Source organism: Sinohyriopsis cumingii, chromosome 4 (assembly GCF_028554795.1).
Source record: "Sinohyriopsis cumingii isolate HCF-2022 chromosome 4, ASM2855479v2, whole genome shotgun sequence".
Lineage (NCBI taxonomy): Eukaryota > Metazoa > Mollusca > Bivalvia > Unionida > Unionidae > Sinohyriopsis > Sinohyriopsis cumingii.
Genome location: NC_142964.1, coordinates 66222534 through 66242991, shown reverse-complemented (window position 1 = coordinate 66242991; position 20458 = coordinate 66222534). Strand labels below are relative to the sequence as shown.

At 35.4% G+C, this 20458-nt stretch overlaps 1 protein-coding gene across 1 annotated transcript in view; it reads right to left on the bottom strand.

Moving 5' to 3' along the window:
• Window positions 1-456: 456 nt before the first annotated feature.
• Window positions 457-20458, bottom strand: part of LOC149801368 (NACHT and WD repeat domain-containing protein 2-like) — a 60571-nt gene continuing 40569 nt past the window's right edge. Inside the window, exons 2-8 of the mRNA XM_089955434.1 lie at window positions 18784-18872; window positions 13777-13893; window positions 12851-13054; window positions 12142-12283; window positions 11144-11785; window positions 8938-9077; window positions 457-8439 (exon numbers count right to left, since the gene is read on the bottom strand). Of these exons, the coding sequence (XP_089811560.1) occupies window positions 4681-8439; window positions 8938-9077; window positions 11144-11785; window positions 12142-12283; window positions 12851-13054; window positions 13777-13893; window positions 18784-18872 (5093 nt within the window). The 3' untranslated portion in view covers window positions 457-4680. The remainder of the gene's footprint in view (window positions 8440-8937; window positions 9078-11143; window positions 11786-12141; window positions 12284-12850; window positions 13055-13776; window positions 13894-18783; window positions 18873-20458) is intronic.

Sequence of the window (20458 nt, the reverse complement as noted above, 5' to 3'; positions counted from 1 at the left end):
GGTCAGCATAACAGGAATCTTTATCGATGCCATCAGATGTACCTATCATAAACAGATCACAATTTTAATCTGACTGAAACATAGCGTTAAAAAACTAAGCTGTCTACTTTTCGCAATTCGGATCATTGATTAATTAAGTATGATTCCAGGGTAATGGAAAATTCATACAAACATTGATTGTTTAATATGTCCAATCTGTATTAATATTTTTCTTAAATGCAATTCTGAGTCTTTTAGTCGTGATTTTATTAAATGCTAAATGGTAAAAAAAAAGATATAGTGCTTGCATTTGTAGGGAAAGAAAGAAAAAAGCGTCTTTTTCTTTGTGTAAGTGGACGAATATTATATTTCTACTACGGGTCCGGCTGACATTGTGTATAGTCCTGTTATTTCGCCATTTCCTCACCAGTAATCCATAATTACATTCCAGTGTGGACAAAAACGATAAAGCAGTAATTTGTTTTCTAAACTTTAATAAATAGCAAATAAATAGTTACATATAGCACAAAAATAAATAAACTATTTTTTTTAGGTATCAGGATTTAGAACTGATAAGGAGATTTCAAAATGGAATGTTTAAGTTTTCTACAAAGTACACACGATATGTTGCAATACTGTTTGGACTTTAGCTACAACTCTCATTTCAACTGCAAAATCAATATACAAGGAATGTTTATGAAATGATGCATTTCATTTCTTTCTTTATTCCTTGTATATTTTCCGCTAGTGAAAAACTAGCTACAACTCTCATTTCAACTGCAAAATCAATACACAAGGAATGTTTATGAAATGATGCATTTCATTTCTTTCTTTATTAATTGTATATTTTACGCTAGTGAAAAACGTAGACCCTAAAAGAGAATAGAGAAGGTTTGAAGGTTTGATTGAGCTACTTTAACTTACGAAGCTTGATAAATTAAGGGCTTATGGTTGAGACTGAGATACTCCGAAAACAACTTACCCAAAGGCTCACCGTGTAAGAATTTCGGCATGTATAACTGAAATGGTGAATATTCTAATATTTATCTAAATATACACCATAATACAAAAACATCAAAATAAATTTTAGACTTCAATTGTGTCAAATTTTTAGTAAAACGTATGTGGTGTTTCGAGCAAACTCAGCACCAAGCATGTTTGCCACACGTGTCAAGATATAGTTTGGGTCGATTTTGTATCAGAAATTTGGCACTGAATTTTTGTCATGGTTGGTTGGTTGCAAAGTAACTTTTCTATGAAATGTATATACATTTACAAATCAAAATAAAATGCTGATATCATCTGGATTAAAACAAAAAGCAATGTTTATGAAGAAGGATTGGACAAAAAACATTCGTCATCAACAAAAGGTTTTTAAAATTCAATCACTGATTTTGCTTGGGCAATTGGAATACTAAAATTAAATGATCGGTCCCTGATTAAAAATCTGTACGTACGACATATACATTTAATAGATGTATATTATAATTCATTTCAGACATCTGGATATCTGTAGTAGTAGTAGTAATAATTAGAAAAGTTATAAAAACGTACACTTTTTATTACTAAATGTGTAAGGCAGATTTCTGTAATTAAAAAATTGGTCACAAAACATTTTGGCTACTGAGGTATATTGAGAAGCTATAGACATCACTAAAAGTCTTCTCCACATCATAAATACAACATATTTGTCTACAAAACGTACATTCGGGGATCTCTATAGCGGAATGAATTTAGAATCTCGTCTAAAATAATTTTCTTCAGTACTGATTCTCATTCCATTTTCATACTAAAACAATACCACTATCCAACTTCTGAAAATAAAATCCGTCCAAAAATTAAGTTTTTCTTCTTCAGAAACATAGATACTGCGATTCATAAACAAAACGTTCATCACAAAACGAGCTAAATCAAGCCACGCTTAGTATGACTGGCAGATCAGACGGTTAACGTTAATGGGGGGCGCTCTACACATATTATGAACTTCTGAAAAAGTGGTGGGTGTAAGGTGAAGTTGTTTATATTTACAACATGCACAGTGGAGAGAATATTGGCATACCTCTATGTTACTTTCATGTACTGTGGCTGAAATGTCATTGGATATCGTACTTGTGGAAATTGTAAATGATCTAAGCACACAGCTAACAAAAATGACTGGTCCCTTGTGCTAAAAAAATCAGCCCGAATTAGTCTGAAGTACACTATCTTTAGCAGTTATTAAAATAGGGGAAATTAATTTTTACAGACTAAACAATTACAGCTTCTTAAACTGCAATGAATGAATTACCAAATATATCAAATGTAAAAGAAGTTATCGGCTCTTATTTTACAATTTACGTCTGAAATCCAGGAAGTGAAAATGACCACGCGGATCTAGTATTTTTTTTTTTATAGAGGTGCACATTTGAAGTCTATAATCCATATTACACCCATCAATCATATACTTAAAAAAAGAGAATTAAAGGTTCTTTGAATAACACCTAAGATATACAATGTCCTTTTTAAATAGCCAGTATAACTAGTGAGGACACCCGGGGAAATTCTTTTTCTTTAAAATTCCCAAATTCCAAAATATGAAACTGAGCGCCACCAATTATTGTTCCATTACGATGTGACTTTAAGAAGCTGGCGGTGTTCGTCTTAAACAAAGTTTGTCACCGACATGCTTTTCTCAAATTACAAATAATAAAAAAGTAACATCGCAAGAAGACAGATAGAGAATTTGAACACCGTTTACTCTGTGGTGAAGAAATGGACAATATGACCTAGTTTGCTTCAATACTTAAACATTTCCGAACCCTGAAAGGGAACGAAAACTGCCTTTTAACCATTGCATAATGACACATGCAGTTTCGTCCATTTTTTAAGCCACCAATGAGCACAAATTTATGCTATGGGTGAACTTGCGTAATTATCAGCTAATCTTTTATCATACTTAAATTAAAAATCATAACTGCATACAAATATATAATATATCTACAGACTGTTTTATCTAATGTTCTTTATATAATGGTATCCACTGAGAAAATATTCACTGCATCAAAGTGTAAGCTTGCTTACTTAAATATAAAAAATCTACATGACTAAAAGTTATGGTTTCCTACAAAAATAATTCCGTGCAAAAAACACAAGCCACTGCTAATTTAAATCAATACCTTATTTTTACGATATTCTTTCTTTTGCGACCAGACGTTTTCAAAACCAAGAGGCGCGAAAATGTCTGTAAAACAGAATACTGACATAATTTCCTTTGCTAGAGATTCTAACCTATTGGCAAAAAGACGAAACTTATGATAGTTAACTATATGGGTATGTTTCAACACAAGTACTCTGATGTCCATATCACGAACAATATTACAAAACATGAATATCGGATGTAACTCACATTTTAACTCCTGGTTGATGTTGATTCTGCATTGAGTACCATGTAAACTACAGTAGTCCCTTTTGTAAGCCCACGACCCACCCACCCCACTCCATCAACAGCTGCCAACCATTGCTAGTAGTCTCCCCTGACCAGGTAGCACATAGTAACCATTTCCATTTAAAACGGGGCTTACCCAAAGGCTCACCGTGTAAGAATTTCGGCATGTATAACTGAAATGGTGAATATTCTAATATTCATCTAAATATACACCATAATACAAAACATCAAAAAAATTTTTAGACTTCAACTGTGTCAAATTTTTAGTAAAACGTATGTGGTGTTTCGAGCAAACTCAGTACCAAGCATGTTTGCCACACGTGTCAAGATATAGTTTGGGTCGATTTTGTATCAGAAATTTGGCACTGAATTTTTGTCATGGTTGGTTGGTTGCAAAGTAACTTTTCTATGAAATGTATATACATTTGCAAATGAAAATAAAATGCTGATATCAGCTGGATTAAAACAAAAAGCAATGTTTATGAAGAAGGATTGGACAAAACACATTCGTCATCAACAAAGCAAAATTAATACCCAATACACGTGCGCAAGAATAAAACGATGGTCAAATTTCAAGCGACAAGTAACTGTTTGTGTAGCTTTTTTGGTATTTCTTTTAGCCTGAGGGGTCCGGAAACCCTGGACACCACCCCACCCCCCTATGTGAGCCTGTAAGCCATTCCCCTTTAAAATGCCATCTTTTTATTGTGAAAGAGGTTACAAAAGATGGATCACTGTACCAATAAGCAACGAAACACCACAGTACTTTGCTTTCACAATGACAGCTTTCAAGTCAAGGTGACTCTTCACTTAACGACAATCTCCCAATGAAACGGATGAATGAAGTCTTTTATTTATCCTACCATATACCGAACTCTTAAATTGTAAATAGCAGTGAATAAAGTGATTCACAACATTACACGCACGAGTGCGGTTTCATGAACACTCTACATCTCTTGTTTGTTTTTTCCCCCAAAACGCTGAGATGATGATATCAAATTATTAAAAATATACGTGTTCTTCTCCAACCTTTATGTGCTTAACTTCTGATTAGTATCGTCCTTTCCATGAATAAAGTAAAGAGTAGATTCTCTATCAAGGGTTGTATTAGCTGCACTGGTAGACATCTGCAAGAAATTGCTTCGCAATGTATGTTTTGGTAATGTAATAATTTTAAAATTCACTTTAAGTCGGAATGTAAAGTTTTGCAATGGAACGTTAAATAAATAACCGCTGCATTACCTATATCCTTGACGAGTTTTTCTCCAATTCACAATTCATACAACGATGCACATTAAGCTGTCTTTGCGTTGCAATGTTGTTGCCTGGGATTGGAGATGGTTTTCAACGGAATTTTTTTTGGTCAAAGTAAGAGTTTTTACCTGCTGTCGCTTATTTATGCTCTTCATCTTCTCTCTTATACTCTTTGGAATTTTAATTTCCTTTCCTCGTTGTTTATCCTCGTCTTCTTCGGATTCTACATAATCAAGAATCATAGAAAGACGTTCTCTCTTGGATGGAGCACTGCCTATAAACTTCCTAGAGGTTTCTATCAGTGACAGAATGTACAAGTTCCGGTCCCTGCCAATGACCACCATTGTGTTAAACGGGGTCAGGACTTCTATAAAGTCTGGAACGGTATGTAAACAGCAGGTAGCTATAATTTCACTATCCTTGACTCGACAGACCTTGACACAGTCAAGCGGTTTCATATCAATCCATACAGCGTGCTCGCCATTCATGGACAGACGGACGGAACTTATATTTGAGCTTTTAACTCCTCTCTCGTGGTACAACCTCTTAATTATTTTGCATCTATCTAGTTCAAATATCTGCAGATCACTGTCTATGCAGATTGATCCATCGCTTGCCACATCCTGAATTCCTCCTCGACTGACCCCAGTCAATGTACCTATCATACCGAATCCTTCGGTTTTATACGCGGTGCAGAACGTTACTTCGCCGTCTTCTTGAGTGATCAGAACAACATCAGTCGCGTCAGAATAATGAATAGATTTCACAGTTCCTTGTAAAGAAATTCTAAGAGGAGCGTTTTCGCTGACATCTTCATTTGCCTCCTGCACGATTAACTCGTTTTTTGTTGTTACACCGATGAAAGTTGCCTTTTCTGAAAACATACCTTTGACACAACTTGATAATGTTTCGAGCTTTTTCACACGTGGGTGGTCCTGTAAATGAAGTATTTCGTTTGCATCTTTCCTAAATATAGCCAGAAACCTTCCATCAGGAGAAAGTTTCACATTTTTGCACTCTGACACGGTAATCGAATCCAGTAGTTTGCCACTTCGTGTGTCGATTACATGAATGTTGCTACTCGATTCCATACCTGTCATGATTACCATAATGGATGAATCCTTTGATACAGTCAAGCTTCGAAAAGGGCCATACCGGTCGAATGGAAGTAGTTCGCGAGGGATTCCTTTGGAAAGATCCAAAACATCTATCCCAAAGTAATCAATGAAGTGATAGGCCTTCTGGGACTTCAGTGGATACACCCGACAAATAAACACAAGGTTATCCTGCTTTGAGAAGGCGATGCTGTGCACAGATACCGAAGGATTCCTCATTGTGGACATTTGTCCCATCTTCACGATTTGTTCCATATCCCATTGCTTCATGGTTGGATCACCATGGGCGATTGATATGACCATATTGGAATGTCTTGACACTAACAACTCATGGAGATCGTTCTGATGAGCCGCGAAGCTGGACAATAACTTTCCGGACGCTGCTTCCAACACGGATATTTTTGGAGATAGCCCGGCTGCCAGGATGTACCTGTCATCAGAGGAGAAAAACATACTAAAATAGTATGTCAGAGGACCCTCAATGATAGGTAAACTGAGCAACAAGGGCTTCCTGCTCACGTTTTCCAAACTCCACACGATTGCATACTTTCCTTGTATCAACGAAACAAAAGATTTTCCATTGTTCGAAATACTGATTTCCGATACTTCTTCTGTGTCATAGTTATCTGCAACTAAATCTGCATCTGGGAATGCTGCTTTGGAATCGTACTCAACAATCTGCTGTCCAAATGTTTTAGCTTTTCTGTACATGTCAAAGATTCTGATCTTACAATCTACACTCTGACCAATTATTGCTAATCTTCCGTCTTTTGACAATTGTATGCAGCTTGCCACATTGTCCGTCGGCAAATTCTTCACCTTTCTCGCAGTTTCAATGTCAAACATTTCCACTGAGCCAGTCATTCCTAGAAGAAGAAACTTTTCGTCCATTGATATATTAATAACTACAAATTTGGTCAGTTTCCTGTAGTCATTAATATCATGGATCTTTTTTCCTTCCGCTATCCTGAACACGGCATTATCCATGCATACGAACTTCCCACTCATGCATAGACGGTGGAAACTATTCAAATTTTTGCTTTGATTTGAAAAGACCACCTGGAAACTATCCAATGAAATGATGTCATAATTAACGACGTTATGCTTACTTTTGCATAACAAATGACTCTCGTGTCTGTCCACTAAGATTTCCATTCTGTTCCATGACAAGACCCTTGCATGTGGCAAATTTATCTCCTTGATCACCTCCCCAGAAGAAATGTCCCAATGTTTAATGTTTCCATCAGTTGAGACGCTGATTACTTCAGTTCCTCCTCGAATTAACACTCCGTCAGCAACATCTGCAGAATGACCTTCTAATGATCTAGACAAGGCGCTTATAGGAGGATCAAATATTTGACAAGGAGCAATAACAGCGCAATCTTTCCTTGAGTCTATATCACATTCATGAATAAGCGAACGTATACTTACTTTCTCATCGAAGAAATCCAATAATCTACCAGTGATTTCTAATGAGAGTGATGCTGGATTCAGATTCAATGCTGGGCCAGCAATTCGTAAGGCATCCTCCACAGCACCGATTTCTTCGTCATGGAGAAAGGAATTGGCTAAGGCCAGGTCTTCAACAACAGCTTGTAGTCCAAAACACTTTAGTTTGGTCATCAACCATTTGTAGCTGAAGATACATGTCTTGCGAAGAACATCCCATAGTTCACACAGAGTTAGATGGTATGGAAGCTCACTGAGCTTTCTTCTATTGTATACCACAATATTTTCCCCATTATTTACTTCTTTAAAAACAAGAGGCTGTGCAGGCACTTTTCGATCTTCACACCCTTCATCATCTTTAAGCGCAAGGCGTGCCTTTAAATACTTACTGTATCGAAATGATTTCTTCTTTCCATCACTCCATTCTCCGAGAAAGTATTCAGCAAGGTTCTTGTGGATTTCCGTTCTAAAATCTTTCTCATGAAGATACCTATCAGCTGCAACTTCAGAAAACTGCTTATGATACCAAACCTGCACATCTGACCCGTCGCCTCCTCGGCGGACAAGAAACTTGTCCAAATCCATTCTCAAGCGTGTCCATAGAAATGGAGGAATCCTGCGAACTGGAGGAAGCCAATAGATAAATATTGAATCTAATACAGCATCATCCAGAGACAATACGTCCAAAAGTTCAACTTCAGATATTCCATCTCTGGAGGCAGTGATGTAAGACAATGCGTGCTTAACTAGCATTCGACCATGTTGCTGCTCCAGCCGCTCATAGTATTCGTGGATTGCCTCTTTCACAGAGGAAGATATTTTTTCTACTTTTATGTTCATATAAGACTTCCAAGCTGATATTTCATCAAACACAACCCTTCCGAAAAGAGGTAGACTACAAGAGAAAAACAAAGTCGAAACTATCTGTTCTTGCTCGTTCGTGATCGTTCTTCCAGAGGTCTGAAGGCGATCTTTCATAACCTGCATACTAAGTTTATCCCCCAGCTGATGAACTTCTATAATGTTTGATTTTGTCTTTGGAAAGGTGCTGGACAATCTTTGTTGGGTGTAATAATGATTGAGGACCATGGACAGAACTAGCTTTGCGTTTTTGGGCAGAGTCGTTGGTAACCATTTCAGCTTGTGGGGTTCTAACGATGGGCTGAGTTGATCCAGTGCATCAAGATATAGTATCAACGGCTTGTCTTGAGTGGATAGCTGAAATAGATATGAGAATTGTTTTCAGAAGTATTCCTCGAGTTGTTTCCAAACATAAAATCATCAAATCCATGTATTATACATAGATTTGATGATTGTAATTGAAAACAACTCAGTGAATGGAGTCCATAAATACAATTTACTAGATATAAAATTCTTTCTCGCCAGAAGGTGTGCATGTACAGAACAATATGCGTTTCTGGATATGATTACAAAAGTACATAGTGTTCCAAAATCCAAAATCTTTGCACTAAATAATAAGCATGCAAAGCAAACCACTTAACGAGAATTATATTTCTCTGCTCAAAAACGTATAAGAATAATCAAAATTTGATACTAACCAAAGTTTCAGTTCTATAAAATCAATATCAGGGAGAAAATATCAAAAAGAAAATATTTAAGTCTTGAATTATAATTCTGTGTAAGATTAATTTAAACTACTTTCTACACTTAAGAATATAGAACATTCGTGCTTCTACGTATGCAATGAAATATTACCTCCAGTAAGGATTTGAAGTGATCAATAAGTTCAGGATATTCGGTTGGGATGTTCCTAGGATCGGCATCATACAGTAAACTGATCTGCTTGCAAATGGACCGCAGAGCGAGCAATATGTGAGAAGTAGATGGTGTGGTTCCTGTAATGAAATGACTGCGGGTTAACTTAGTGGCCATTATGTCGAGGCAGCGTCAATGATATGTCTTTCGTGCCAGTTCAAAATAAAATCGCAACATATGATAGATATGCTTAGAAACCTATTATTTTCGAAAAAATCCCATGGTGATATTGAATCAAAATGGAAAAGTATTTAATTTCTCGTGAAATAAATTAGTGCAAGTACATACAACTATGTACGCAATATGTGACAAGCAAACAAATAAATAATTTCCACGGCATTAAAAGATCACAATATCATACAACTGTTAGACAGGTATTGTGTGTTATATGTATAGTATTATAAAGCGTCAGGTTAATGTAATTCCATTAAAATTTAGTAGGTAAATAAGAATAGCAATTAATTGTTTGTATACTAAATGACATCTGAGCATGTCTTGAATTCAATTTTATAAACCTTCCTTCGGAAATGTGTCTTTGACTGCAACATGTCATAATAGCGTAGGAAATTTGAAGTTTGGTTTTAACTAGTTGACTCTATATTATGATCATAGACTATTATATTCAGATTATAGCCTGTACGTATCTACGTGTACTCAAAGAGTTTACGTATGTACGTGTACTCAGAGAGTTTACGTATGTACGTGTACTCAAAGAGTTTACGTATGTACGTGTACTCAAAGAGTTTACGTATGTACGTGTACTCAAAGATTTACGTATGTACGGGTACTCAATAATGAATTTACGTATGTACGTGTACTCAGAGATTTACGTATGTACGTGTACTCAAAGAGTTTACGTATGTACGTGTGCTCAAAGAGTTAACGTATGTACGTGTACTCAAAGAGTTTACGTATGTACGTGTGCTCAAAGAGTTAACGTACGTACGTGTGCTCAAAGAGTTTACATATGTACGTGCACTTAAAGAGTTTACGTATGTACGTGTGCTCAAAGAGTTTACGTATGTACGTGTGCTCAAAGAGTTTACGTATGTACGTGTACTCAGAGTTTACGTATGTACGTGTGCTCAAAGAGTTAACGTATGCACGTGTGCTCAAAGAATTTACGTAGGTACGTGTGCTCAAAGAGTTTACGTATTACGTGTGCTCAAAGAGTTTACGTATGTACGTGTGCTCAAAGAGTTTACGTATGTACGTGTACTCAAAGAGTTTACGTAGGTACGAGTGCTCAAAGAATTTACGTATGTACGTGTCCTCAAAGAGTTTACGTATGTACGTGTCCTCAGAGTTTACGTATGTACGTGTGCTCAAAGACCTTACATATGTACATGCATTCAGAGTTTACGTATCTACGTGTCCTCAAAGAGTTTACGTATGTACGTGTGTTCAAAGAATTTACGTATGTACGTGTGCTCAAAGAGTTTATGTAGGTACGTGTGCTCAAAGAATTTACGTATGTACGTGTGCTCAAAGAGTTTACGTAGGTACGTGTGCTCAAAGAGTTTATGTACGTGTACTCAGAGTTTACGTATTTACGTGTCCTCAAAGAGTTTACGTATCTACGTGTCCTCGACGATTTACGTATGCACGTGTACTCAAAGAGTTTACGTATGTACGTGTACTCAAAGAGTTTACGTATGTACATGTATTCAGAGTTTACGTATGTACGTGTCCTCAAAGAGTTTACGTATGTACGTGTCCTCAAAGAGTTTACGTATGTACGTGTATTCAGAGTTTACGTATCTACGTGTCCTAAAGAGTTTACGTATGTACGTGCATTCAGAGTTTACGTATCTATGTGTCCTCAAAGAGTTTAGGTATCTACGTGTCCTCAAAGAGTTTACGTATGTACGTGTACTCAAAGAGTTTACGTATTTACGTGTACTTAAAGAGTTTACGCATGTACGTGTCCTCAAAGAGTTTACGTATGTATGTGTCCTCAAAGAGTTTATGTATGTACGTGTCCTCAAAGAATTTAAGCCTGTACGTGTCCTCAAAGAGTTTAAGTATGTACGTGTCCTCAAAGAGTTTACGTATGAACGTGCCCTCATTAAGTTTATCACTGATACGATTTATTTAGATACGAAATCATTCTGGTAGTAAATAAACAAATTAGTTCTCAACTTACCTAAAAAGCGAACCACTGTCGCGGGTTCACCTTTGACCCAGGTCTGCGATTGATTCGAACACGCCGCCATTATTGCTGTCTTGCCACATCCAGATTCTCCGTACAACACTAGCGGCGTTGAGTTATTCTTGTCACAGATATACCCCTGTACCTGTTTCAGAATATCTTCTCGTCCACAGAAGACCTCATACCAATCATTTCTGATCTTAAGACTTTCGATGACTTCATGACGTAAGCTGTCCATGTGGAGGTTTCCAATACAACTGAGATTCTCGTCTATCAACCAGCACATCTTTTGGAAAAACGAATCCATGAATTCGGTCAAATATCCCTTGTTGTCGTCTTTGTTAATTCCGTCTTTTTCACTCCATTTGGTTGATAAGCGAACAATATTTTGTTTGTCTAATACTTCTGGAATTTTTTTGTCCCTCAGGTCAGCGAGCAAATCTTGTGCTTCGATATCTAGCTCAGCAGGCTTACCACTATTGACTACCGGACTAACTGACAAATCAATAAACTTTCCGGCACGGTTGTGATCTATTTTGTCCTTTAGACCTTCTATATTCCTTATAAAACAAAGGCACTTCTTGTTAACGCTCTCAGGACATTCAAACATACCCAATTTGATTTCTTCCTCAGTCACTGAAACACGAAGACAAAAGGATATTCTTTCTTTTTTACAGACAAATTTTACAGTGCTTCTAAAATTTACTAGGACCAACTAAGGAGGCAAAAGAGACCTATGCTGTCTGATTGGTAACTTTTCCAAAGTACAGTACTCCAATTTATTATTCATTCAATAATGAAACGCAAAAATTTCACATCCATGATAAAGCTCTCTACAAACTTTTTCTTATTTTGTTAAAGCAATGTTACTAGATGCTAGATGGTTAAACGAATAAAACCAGTGTAAGATCTCAAAAAATCAGAGACTGCTGGACGAATGATATCAAACAAATAGATTTGGAACGGTTATACCAAACCAGTATTATACGCACCAGAAATGTAGTACTTCTCTTTCACATCGGCATTTATCTTGCCTCCATCAAATGCTGAGTCAGCTGCTTTTTTTAGCAATGTTCTCATTTTCTCAAAGTTGTCTGCCCACTCCTTCCGGGCATTTGCCTTTAATGTATCATCCTAATAGAAGACATAAAGGACGCTACGTTAGCCGCATAATTAAGCATCGTTTCGTATGTATTTATTTATGCATTTTACAGTCTAGTGGGTTGCATCCATATATAAGACAAGTGTGAACTCCATTAAACCAGAGGTTTCTTGAACTGGATCCTCTGTAATCATGCTTTCCCTGCCGGCTTGTCCCGTACTCTGGTTTCAGTAATACCATTCAAATATAAATCAAACATCTGTATACCGGTAACCTCCATAAAACGGCCAAAGAGTATACAGCCTAAGAACGGACGGACTGAAAGACAGACAGATAGATAGATAGATAGATAGATAGATATACAGACAGACAGACAGAGAGACAAATAGATAGATAGATAGACAGACAGACAGACAGAGAGACAAATAGATAGATAGATAGATAGATAGATAGATAGACAGGCAGAGAGACAAACAGATAGATAGATAGATAGATAGATAGATAGATAGAAAGATAGATAGATAGATAAATAGAAAGATAGATAATTTTTTCTTTGTCCTCTATTAAGATTTGAATATATGTCATGTTCAACTACAAACCTCACTATTGTAGTTGTTGAGGATGGAATTGATCGGCTGCAGGACATATTCTGCCGGTATAGCGTTGTCATCCTTGCTATACCATTTGTCGAGCACGTACAGATCTTCCCCAGCAATCTCCAGGCAACTTCTGAGTACTTCAAACTCGTCTGCTGCTATCATGGCGGGGATTGGTCGGTAACCATACTTTTGACCAATCAGAGCCTGTTTTGAAGATTTGAAAGTACAAATAATGTTTCGTGTTTCACACAAAAAGGAGATAAACAGAACAGTAAACTCAGAATTTTCAGTTATGCTAACGTGCTGGCCTCATATATTAGAAGTTAATTATTGGCTATTGTCAACCATTTTTCATACGTCCAAAGGCGATTTAAAAATGCTACCGTAGTTCCTAACATCTTTTACAGGAAAACCTGTCAATACAGAAAAAAGACATCTGTGTCAGATTTGGAATTTAGTTTCATTAGCAACCATTTACGTTTACAGGTATTTCAGACTAAATCAGTTAAAAACACATATTTGACAACGGAAAATACCTCCAATAGTTTTTGTTACGTATTATTGTCAAATTTTTAAATCCTCAAATTCAAACTCCAAAATCTGCAGGCAATATTTGAAACCGTAATGGACGTTTTTCAACAATTTCTTTTCTTAATTTAGCCTGCTAATAAAGATGTTAAAGCGTAAAATTTAGAATCAGACGCTAACGTAGCTGTCAGAAAGAAACTACACATTGTCACTATGTTTCGAATGCATTGGAATTACTTAAAAATCGCATTTAATTGATGTTATTGTATTTTTTCAAAGCAACATTGCATTGAGAACACACGATGTTATTTTGGTTTCAATACTAAAACAATATCAATGAATTAAAACAACAACAAAAACAAATTTAAGACAATGAATGACGGAGAAATTCGGATTACCACAAAGTTGGGACCAATCGATATGCGTTGACAGTTTCGAATTTCTTTCAAGCACACTATAGACGTCATGTGGTCATTCTGCGATTCGTTCGTAACACCCCATCTCATGTCCACAATCTGTAATAATAAAGAACCTTCAATTTCTCGAAGAAATGGGATAAGAGACCGATAAGGATACACAAAATTAAGAGGTGGTGGCTAGCAGGGATACAACGAGTACTCGAGTATCCAAACACGAGTCAGATACTACACAGAATGGAATCCATATATGGGACTGGAGTACTCGACCAAAATGGGAAGACAACTCCTAATAACCTCTTTGGGGACGTTTTGCTGACTGTGTTGAAATGAAATTAAATGATGGAATACCGCTCTCGGATTGGTCGACTGAAAACGACCAGTCGTTGACATTTTTTTTTCATGGCAATTTTCTAAATGATGCACAGTTTATAAAGTCCGCATAGGCATCGATTTCACTGCGTAGTTTCGCATTGCTATCCAACACATTTTCTCACAAAAATAAGAACACGCTTGGTTTTTTCTTATTACATTGAAGATGAATTCGAAAGATTAGGTAGAAAATCACTGAACAATTATCAGAAGAATGGTTCGCCGTTGTACTTGGGGCACATGTTGTGCAGATTTTTGTGATTATGAATGAATTCAAAAGGTTGTGTGTTTTTTAAATTCCAAAATCAAACACCAACATAGAAAAATATCTGCGTTGGAAGACAAACATTATTTATAATCATATTTCATGTATAACTCAAACAAAACTGTTTTTAAATAATGATAGTATTTGTTACACTCGTGAAAATGTTCAATACAGTTTTGTGGTAACTGTATGATTTTGTTCGAATTGTAGATAGATCATATATGAGTCATCATGTTACATGCAATAAGTAAAATGTGTGTATACATGTGGTTTAGTTTATCCTTTAATTAATTTGGGTTTTTTTCTTTAAATTTGGTGCATTGGAATCCTCCACCATGATTCATTAGTGCTGATCTTGTTTAGAAAAAGAGTTAAAATTGACCGTTTACTTATAATTGGTGTCAAGTTGACAAAGCACCACCCTATACTTTAAATTCCAGATTGGCCCTAATCCTATTTATATCTATTGTTGCAAAATTGTATTTTGACATCAATATTTCCATAATTCTAAATTTAATTATTCTGAACTTAAAAATATATATATTATAAGTGAAATTTTACACTAAAATATTTCCTTGATCTGCCATTTATTAAAATTTTTGTCAAGATGACCTAAACAAAACTGATCTCTTACTAATTACTGATTTTATAACAGATACAAAATGGTGCGACATCAATGATGTAAGATAAAACGATCATATTAATTAGTTAACAGGTGTCAAAGCGGACGCAAATATATACCCCTTCAACGTGCCTGTAGTGCAGGGGTCTCAAACACGCGGCCCGCTAAGCCGTATCCTGTGGCCCGCAGAATGATTGGCGTTACAATATGTCATGAGAGATAACAAAGGTGGTGCGGCCCCTGGGCCATCGAAAATGCCCTAATGTGGCCCTCGGGGTCGTTTGAGTTTATTACCCCTGCTGTAGTGGCTTATTTTGATGTGCCATTGTTATTTCTTCTTTTTAAGAGATTATGATAAATGATATTTTTAAATGGATGGAAAATAGTTCAAATTTACCGGCTTGTCAATGATACCCTTATGAAATGTTTCATTCGTCCAACTCGGACGACGTAAATAACGTAAAAGAATTCCCTTCAATCACTCAGGCAACTTTGTATAAATTGTTTCTTTATTGTAATTTTAATATTTATTTTCCTAAACATAATCAAACGATTAATTATAGACAAAACATCACTCGTTTTATTTTTATAGGACAATTGCACATGAAGAATATAAATTTAATGGGTACAAATAAATAACGAAAGCATTATTGTAAATTTCAAAACAAATACTGAAGCCATAATAGAAATTTCGATCATTAATATGTACGTCTAACTTCGGAAGAACAGAATGATTTTGTTATTGTTTCCTCTTCTAGCAAAACGCCTTTATGAAGTTTGGTAAGATGTTCGTTCTTCTTCATAGATCGCCAGCAACGTGCTTCAACATTGAACTGATTTTCGCCATCGAAAATCCTAGTTTCATAAATATATCTTTGTATGTAGTAGTTCAAGGCTTTATATAACGCACGATCTGAAACAATCTAGCAATCAGGAAGGAAAGTTTTCGAGATATTGTGCAGACGATCTTGCAGTGAAATATATTGCTGGTGCTTCTGGATCCGAAATTTTCACAATAACTTGTGAGCCCGAGCAACAATAACTAAGTGGGCGGGCTTATCATTAGATACCGGAACTATTCATGGTGTGCCATTTACTATTCGTTAGCAAGTTACTAAATATACTCTTATATAAAAGTTTCCTTACTAAAAAAGACCCGGCCTTATTTTTGGATTTGATTCTTAAACCGAAAGTTCTTTTTTTTTTTTCATTTTTACATTGTTTTTCCAGGGAAATAAATTATTTGTTAAACTTTTCAAAGCTTGTTTTGGCTCTTTCTTTTGTTACTGTTTATATGAGCCTAAACAAGTAACATAAGAACGTGTAAATCGTTTTTTTTTTCTTCCCTCCGTACTAAACTCGTTCTATATATCAACTAAATTTAATTCATGTGTCATACCCACGACTGCTTCTCTAACTTTACGATTATCTATATGAAAACAGTTTTGCGAATCTTTATCAGGGTTCATAACTAGGTAAAATCACCTGCCGTAATCGAGTAAGGACGGTGAAATCCATTCTGAAATCAAATTAATTAATTTAATATCTCACTATAAAATTCCTATGAATCACAGTTGGGAACATATATATCTTAAGCAGTAAATTGTTTAATTTATAGTATTATAACTAAACTTATCTTTCCATGTATTAGTATCAAATTGTTTCATTTACATTCAAACTTTTTGTTGAATAAGATTGCAACACCCCTACGAATGGCCAGTAATGGAGTTTAAAAAATATTTGTTTATGGCACGAATGATTTTCTCATCTTTTGTTTATATATGTGTTCTGTAGCCTGGACAATTTTACTGATGTTATTGAGATAACTTATCTAAAGTCACGTAACAAGGAAATATCTTTAAAACGTAATTAAAAGTAAATACACCAATTTACAGGGGAAACAATTATTTTCTGATAATGTTGACGAAGTCAGGAAGTGTTAACAAATAAATACAATATAATATGTAATTTAATTATAAATACTAGCTTTTGGGTCGATATTTTGATTTTTCTTATGGAATTTCTACGTTTACGGCATCTTTCATGCACGAAAACAATAGTCTCCCCGATTAATTCATACAGCAAAGAAAGAGATGCGCAAAGGAAAGAACATCACCATTAATAAAATAAAAATGGCAATAACAAACAAGCAAACAAGTATAAAATTACTTAAATATTAATCTTCATAGCGAACTTGACAACAAAACTTTAAAGGATAAAGCCTTTATTAACCTTCCAGCTCACCAAATTGGCGCTCGTCGATCGAAGCCCTATGTGCCACTTTCGGCATGACTAGGGACGTGGAAGAGATGAAAAAGGGAGCTAATCCAGATAATGTATCTAATGATCAATTGCATGCTGCATTGCAGTACCGGTATGTGGCAAAATCCTCGCCAACAAAATCTAAGCTATCTCCTCCTGACAAACAAGAAAAATACCAAACAAGACGTAAATGAGAGAAAAACAGATGGCAGTGTACTGTATACAAAAAAGGTTCAATGGTAATGCGAAGGGACGGGAAAGAAATTGGAGTCTACTGAGGAAAACAGTACAGAAGTAAAAATAAACTAAACAGGACTGGAAAAGCTACATTTAAATAATATTTGTTTTAATCTGAAATATCTAGGGCAATGACTTTAATAAAATTGAGCCTTATTAAATTGGGCATGTATTTACAGGATAGAGTGTTACTACTCTATGATCACAAACTTAAGTAACAAAAAAGAAGCAAAACCAACAAGCTTTTGTAACACTTAACAAACAATTTAATTATTAATGTGATAAATTAAAAATGTGAGAGGAGCTTACAGTATAATGAATTGAATCAAAATTAATCCTTATAAAGGTCTATGAAAAGTCCCTTAATATTTTCAATACCAGAAATGTACTTGTCCTTCAAGTACCCTGACGTTGGGAAGATGGTGTTGCCCAGAATTGTTTCGAATAATTTATAACAGTTCCAGAATAATATTATCGTTAATTTCTATTTCCATTGAACAGTCCAAACAAATGTTTTTCCTCTCAAATAATATCTAAGTACAACATAAAACACGTCTGCCGACATACATGCAGAAACACAAATAAGTGTGAATGACTCCAAAATCGAAATGAAACTGAAAGCTCAACTTTCTCCTTATATATACCGTATATTGCGATTGTATTTCGCAATAGGCCCAACGTGACATCATACACTATAAATTTGCTTCAATTATGAATATTCACGTGACCTCGCGCAAACAATGGGAAGAAACATAATTATTCTTAAAACATCGATATCCCATCAGTCACTGAGAAACTATGCCATATGTGCCATTTTAAGTCTTATTATTACGATTATTATTACTAATTGTCAACACGTACGTAAACATCTATTTATAGATCCTACGCAATTTGCGTTCTTAAAACAGCCAGATCACGTACACAATTTATAACAAAAGATATTCTATTCAAATTACAGCCATGAATAATAATTATAAAAATTATATATAAAATTGTATGCTTTAATAGATCAGTAATATTGCTTGTAATGGCGAGATCTTCGCGCACACTTTTGTAAACGTTATTGTCAGCAGACTCACGGGATACTGTGCCCAATTTTTCAGTAACTTCAATCCTAATAACCTTCGCCATGTGTTTTGTTATATGTTTAAAAGCACACCAGAAAGCTAATACATGAGAGAAATGCCTGCAACTTGTAAATAGTTTATGCTACGGTGATTTAATGTTTTACCTGGAACTCGGCCCCGTATTTCTCTTTTGTGTACTTTTTCAACTTGGGGTACACATGCTCGAGAAGTGCATTTCTCTCCTCCGCCATATCTGAATTGGAATTTTTTAAAAAGAAAGTTAATAAAATGGAGACGCATGAAATAGCATATCGCAAGAATATTTGAATAGTATATCGTATAGATCAGGTATGACCCATTTGTCTTCTTTAAATAATAAAGCGAAATACAAAAATTTGAAGAAAAAGAAAAAGAAAAACAAGATAATATATACATTTAGAAACTATAAGGAAACGGAAGAACTTTTTACAGTACACACACACACACACGTATATATATATATATATATATATATATATATATATATATATATATATATATATATATATATATATATATATATATAGAGAGAGAGAGAGAGAGAGAGAGAGAGAGAGAGAGAGAGAGAGAGAGAGAGAGAAGAGAGACAGACAGACAGACAGAGAGTTACGTACACACACAACATACATACATACATACATACATACATACATACATACATACTTAGAGATAGATAGATATATAGATCCTCCACCCCACCCCATGGAATAAAATACTTTCTGCTGACTCTTATGAATGTTTAGCACTAATTTTCGGACCAAAATTAGCATAATCATGTCTCCCTTGTCGCAGGACACAAATTTGCTCGAAAGATATCGCTATTAAGCGATCGTTTGCCTTTAAACTCCCTTAAGACGGTTCTTTGCATCATATTATTGCACTAATAGATCTTTATTATTCCGTCAACTGTCTTAAAACTTCATTTGTCAACGTTCCAGTGGGAGATACTTAGAAACAGGTTTGTCTGTAGCATAATCTATTTCTTTAGTTCGAACTGCTCTACACTTTTCAAAGATCGATAAGCACTAAGCACAAGGCGGAGATACGTCATGATAAATTTATGTAAATCACTTTAAAAACTTTTAACCAAAATAAAATTTTCGGGAATTTAGTTAGTAAACACATTTTCTCTAAATTTTCAGACTCGCTAAAATTACATTATGAAACTATTTGAAAATCGCCGACGACTACCCCCGACGGACAGTTCTGAAAGGTTATAACCGATAAACCGGTCTTTGTAGCCGCCACTCTCTCTCTCTCTCTCTCTCTCTCTCTCAAAACCTTCTGAGTCACCGAAAACACAGTCGCTACCTTTCTTCATTCTGTCCATTTTTATGTCTTTCGTTTTTCGTATTTGCTTTGTTTCTTTCATGAACATGGGTCATTTTGCTTACATATCCAAAACAAAAACGTAACTTAAAAGACAAAGTGAGAAATAATTTGAGTGGAGAGGATCCTCAACGCACATAAACAGTCTGGTATAATGACAGATGATGGTCGAACATTTATTTCAAAGACAAGTTTTACAGGACTGATGGCTTCAAACATAAAATATTACCCTGGTAACCATGACAACACAGTGTCAAGCAGATTCTAACAATTCATGTCCTGGTTGTTTTTCTAATCCACGCATAATCGCGTTTAATTCATGTTGTTTTTGCAATCCACGCACAATCTCATTTAATTTATGTTTGCGCTTGCTTAATAAGTACTTGACAACCAATCGATCTCGCAAGTATTGTGTTCTGTAATAGCCTTATCTATTTTGGCATCAGGCCAATATTACAACTCGCATTATGC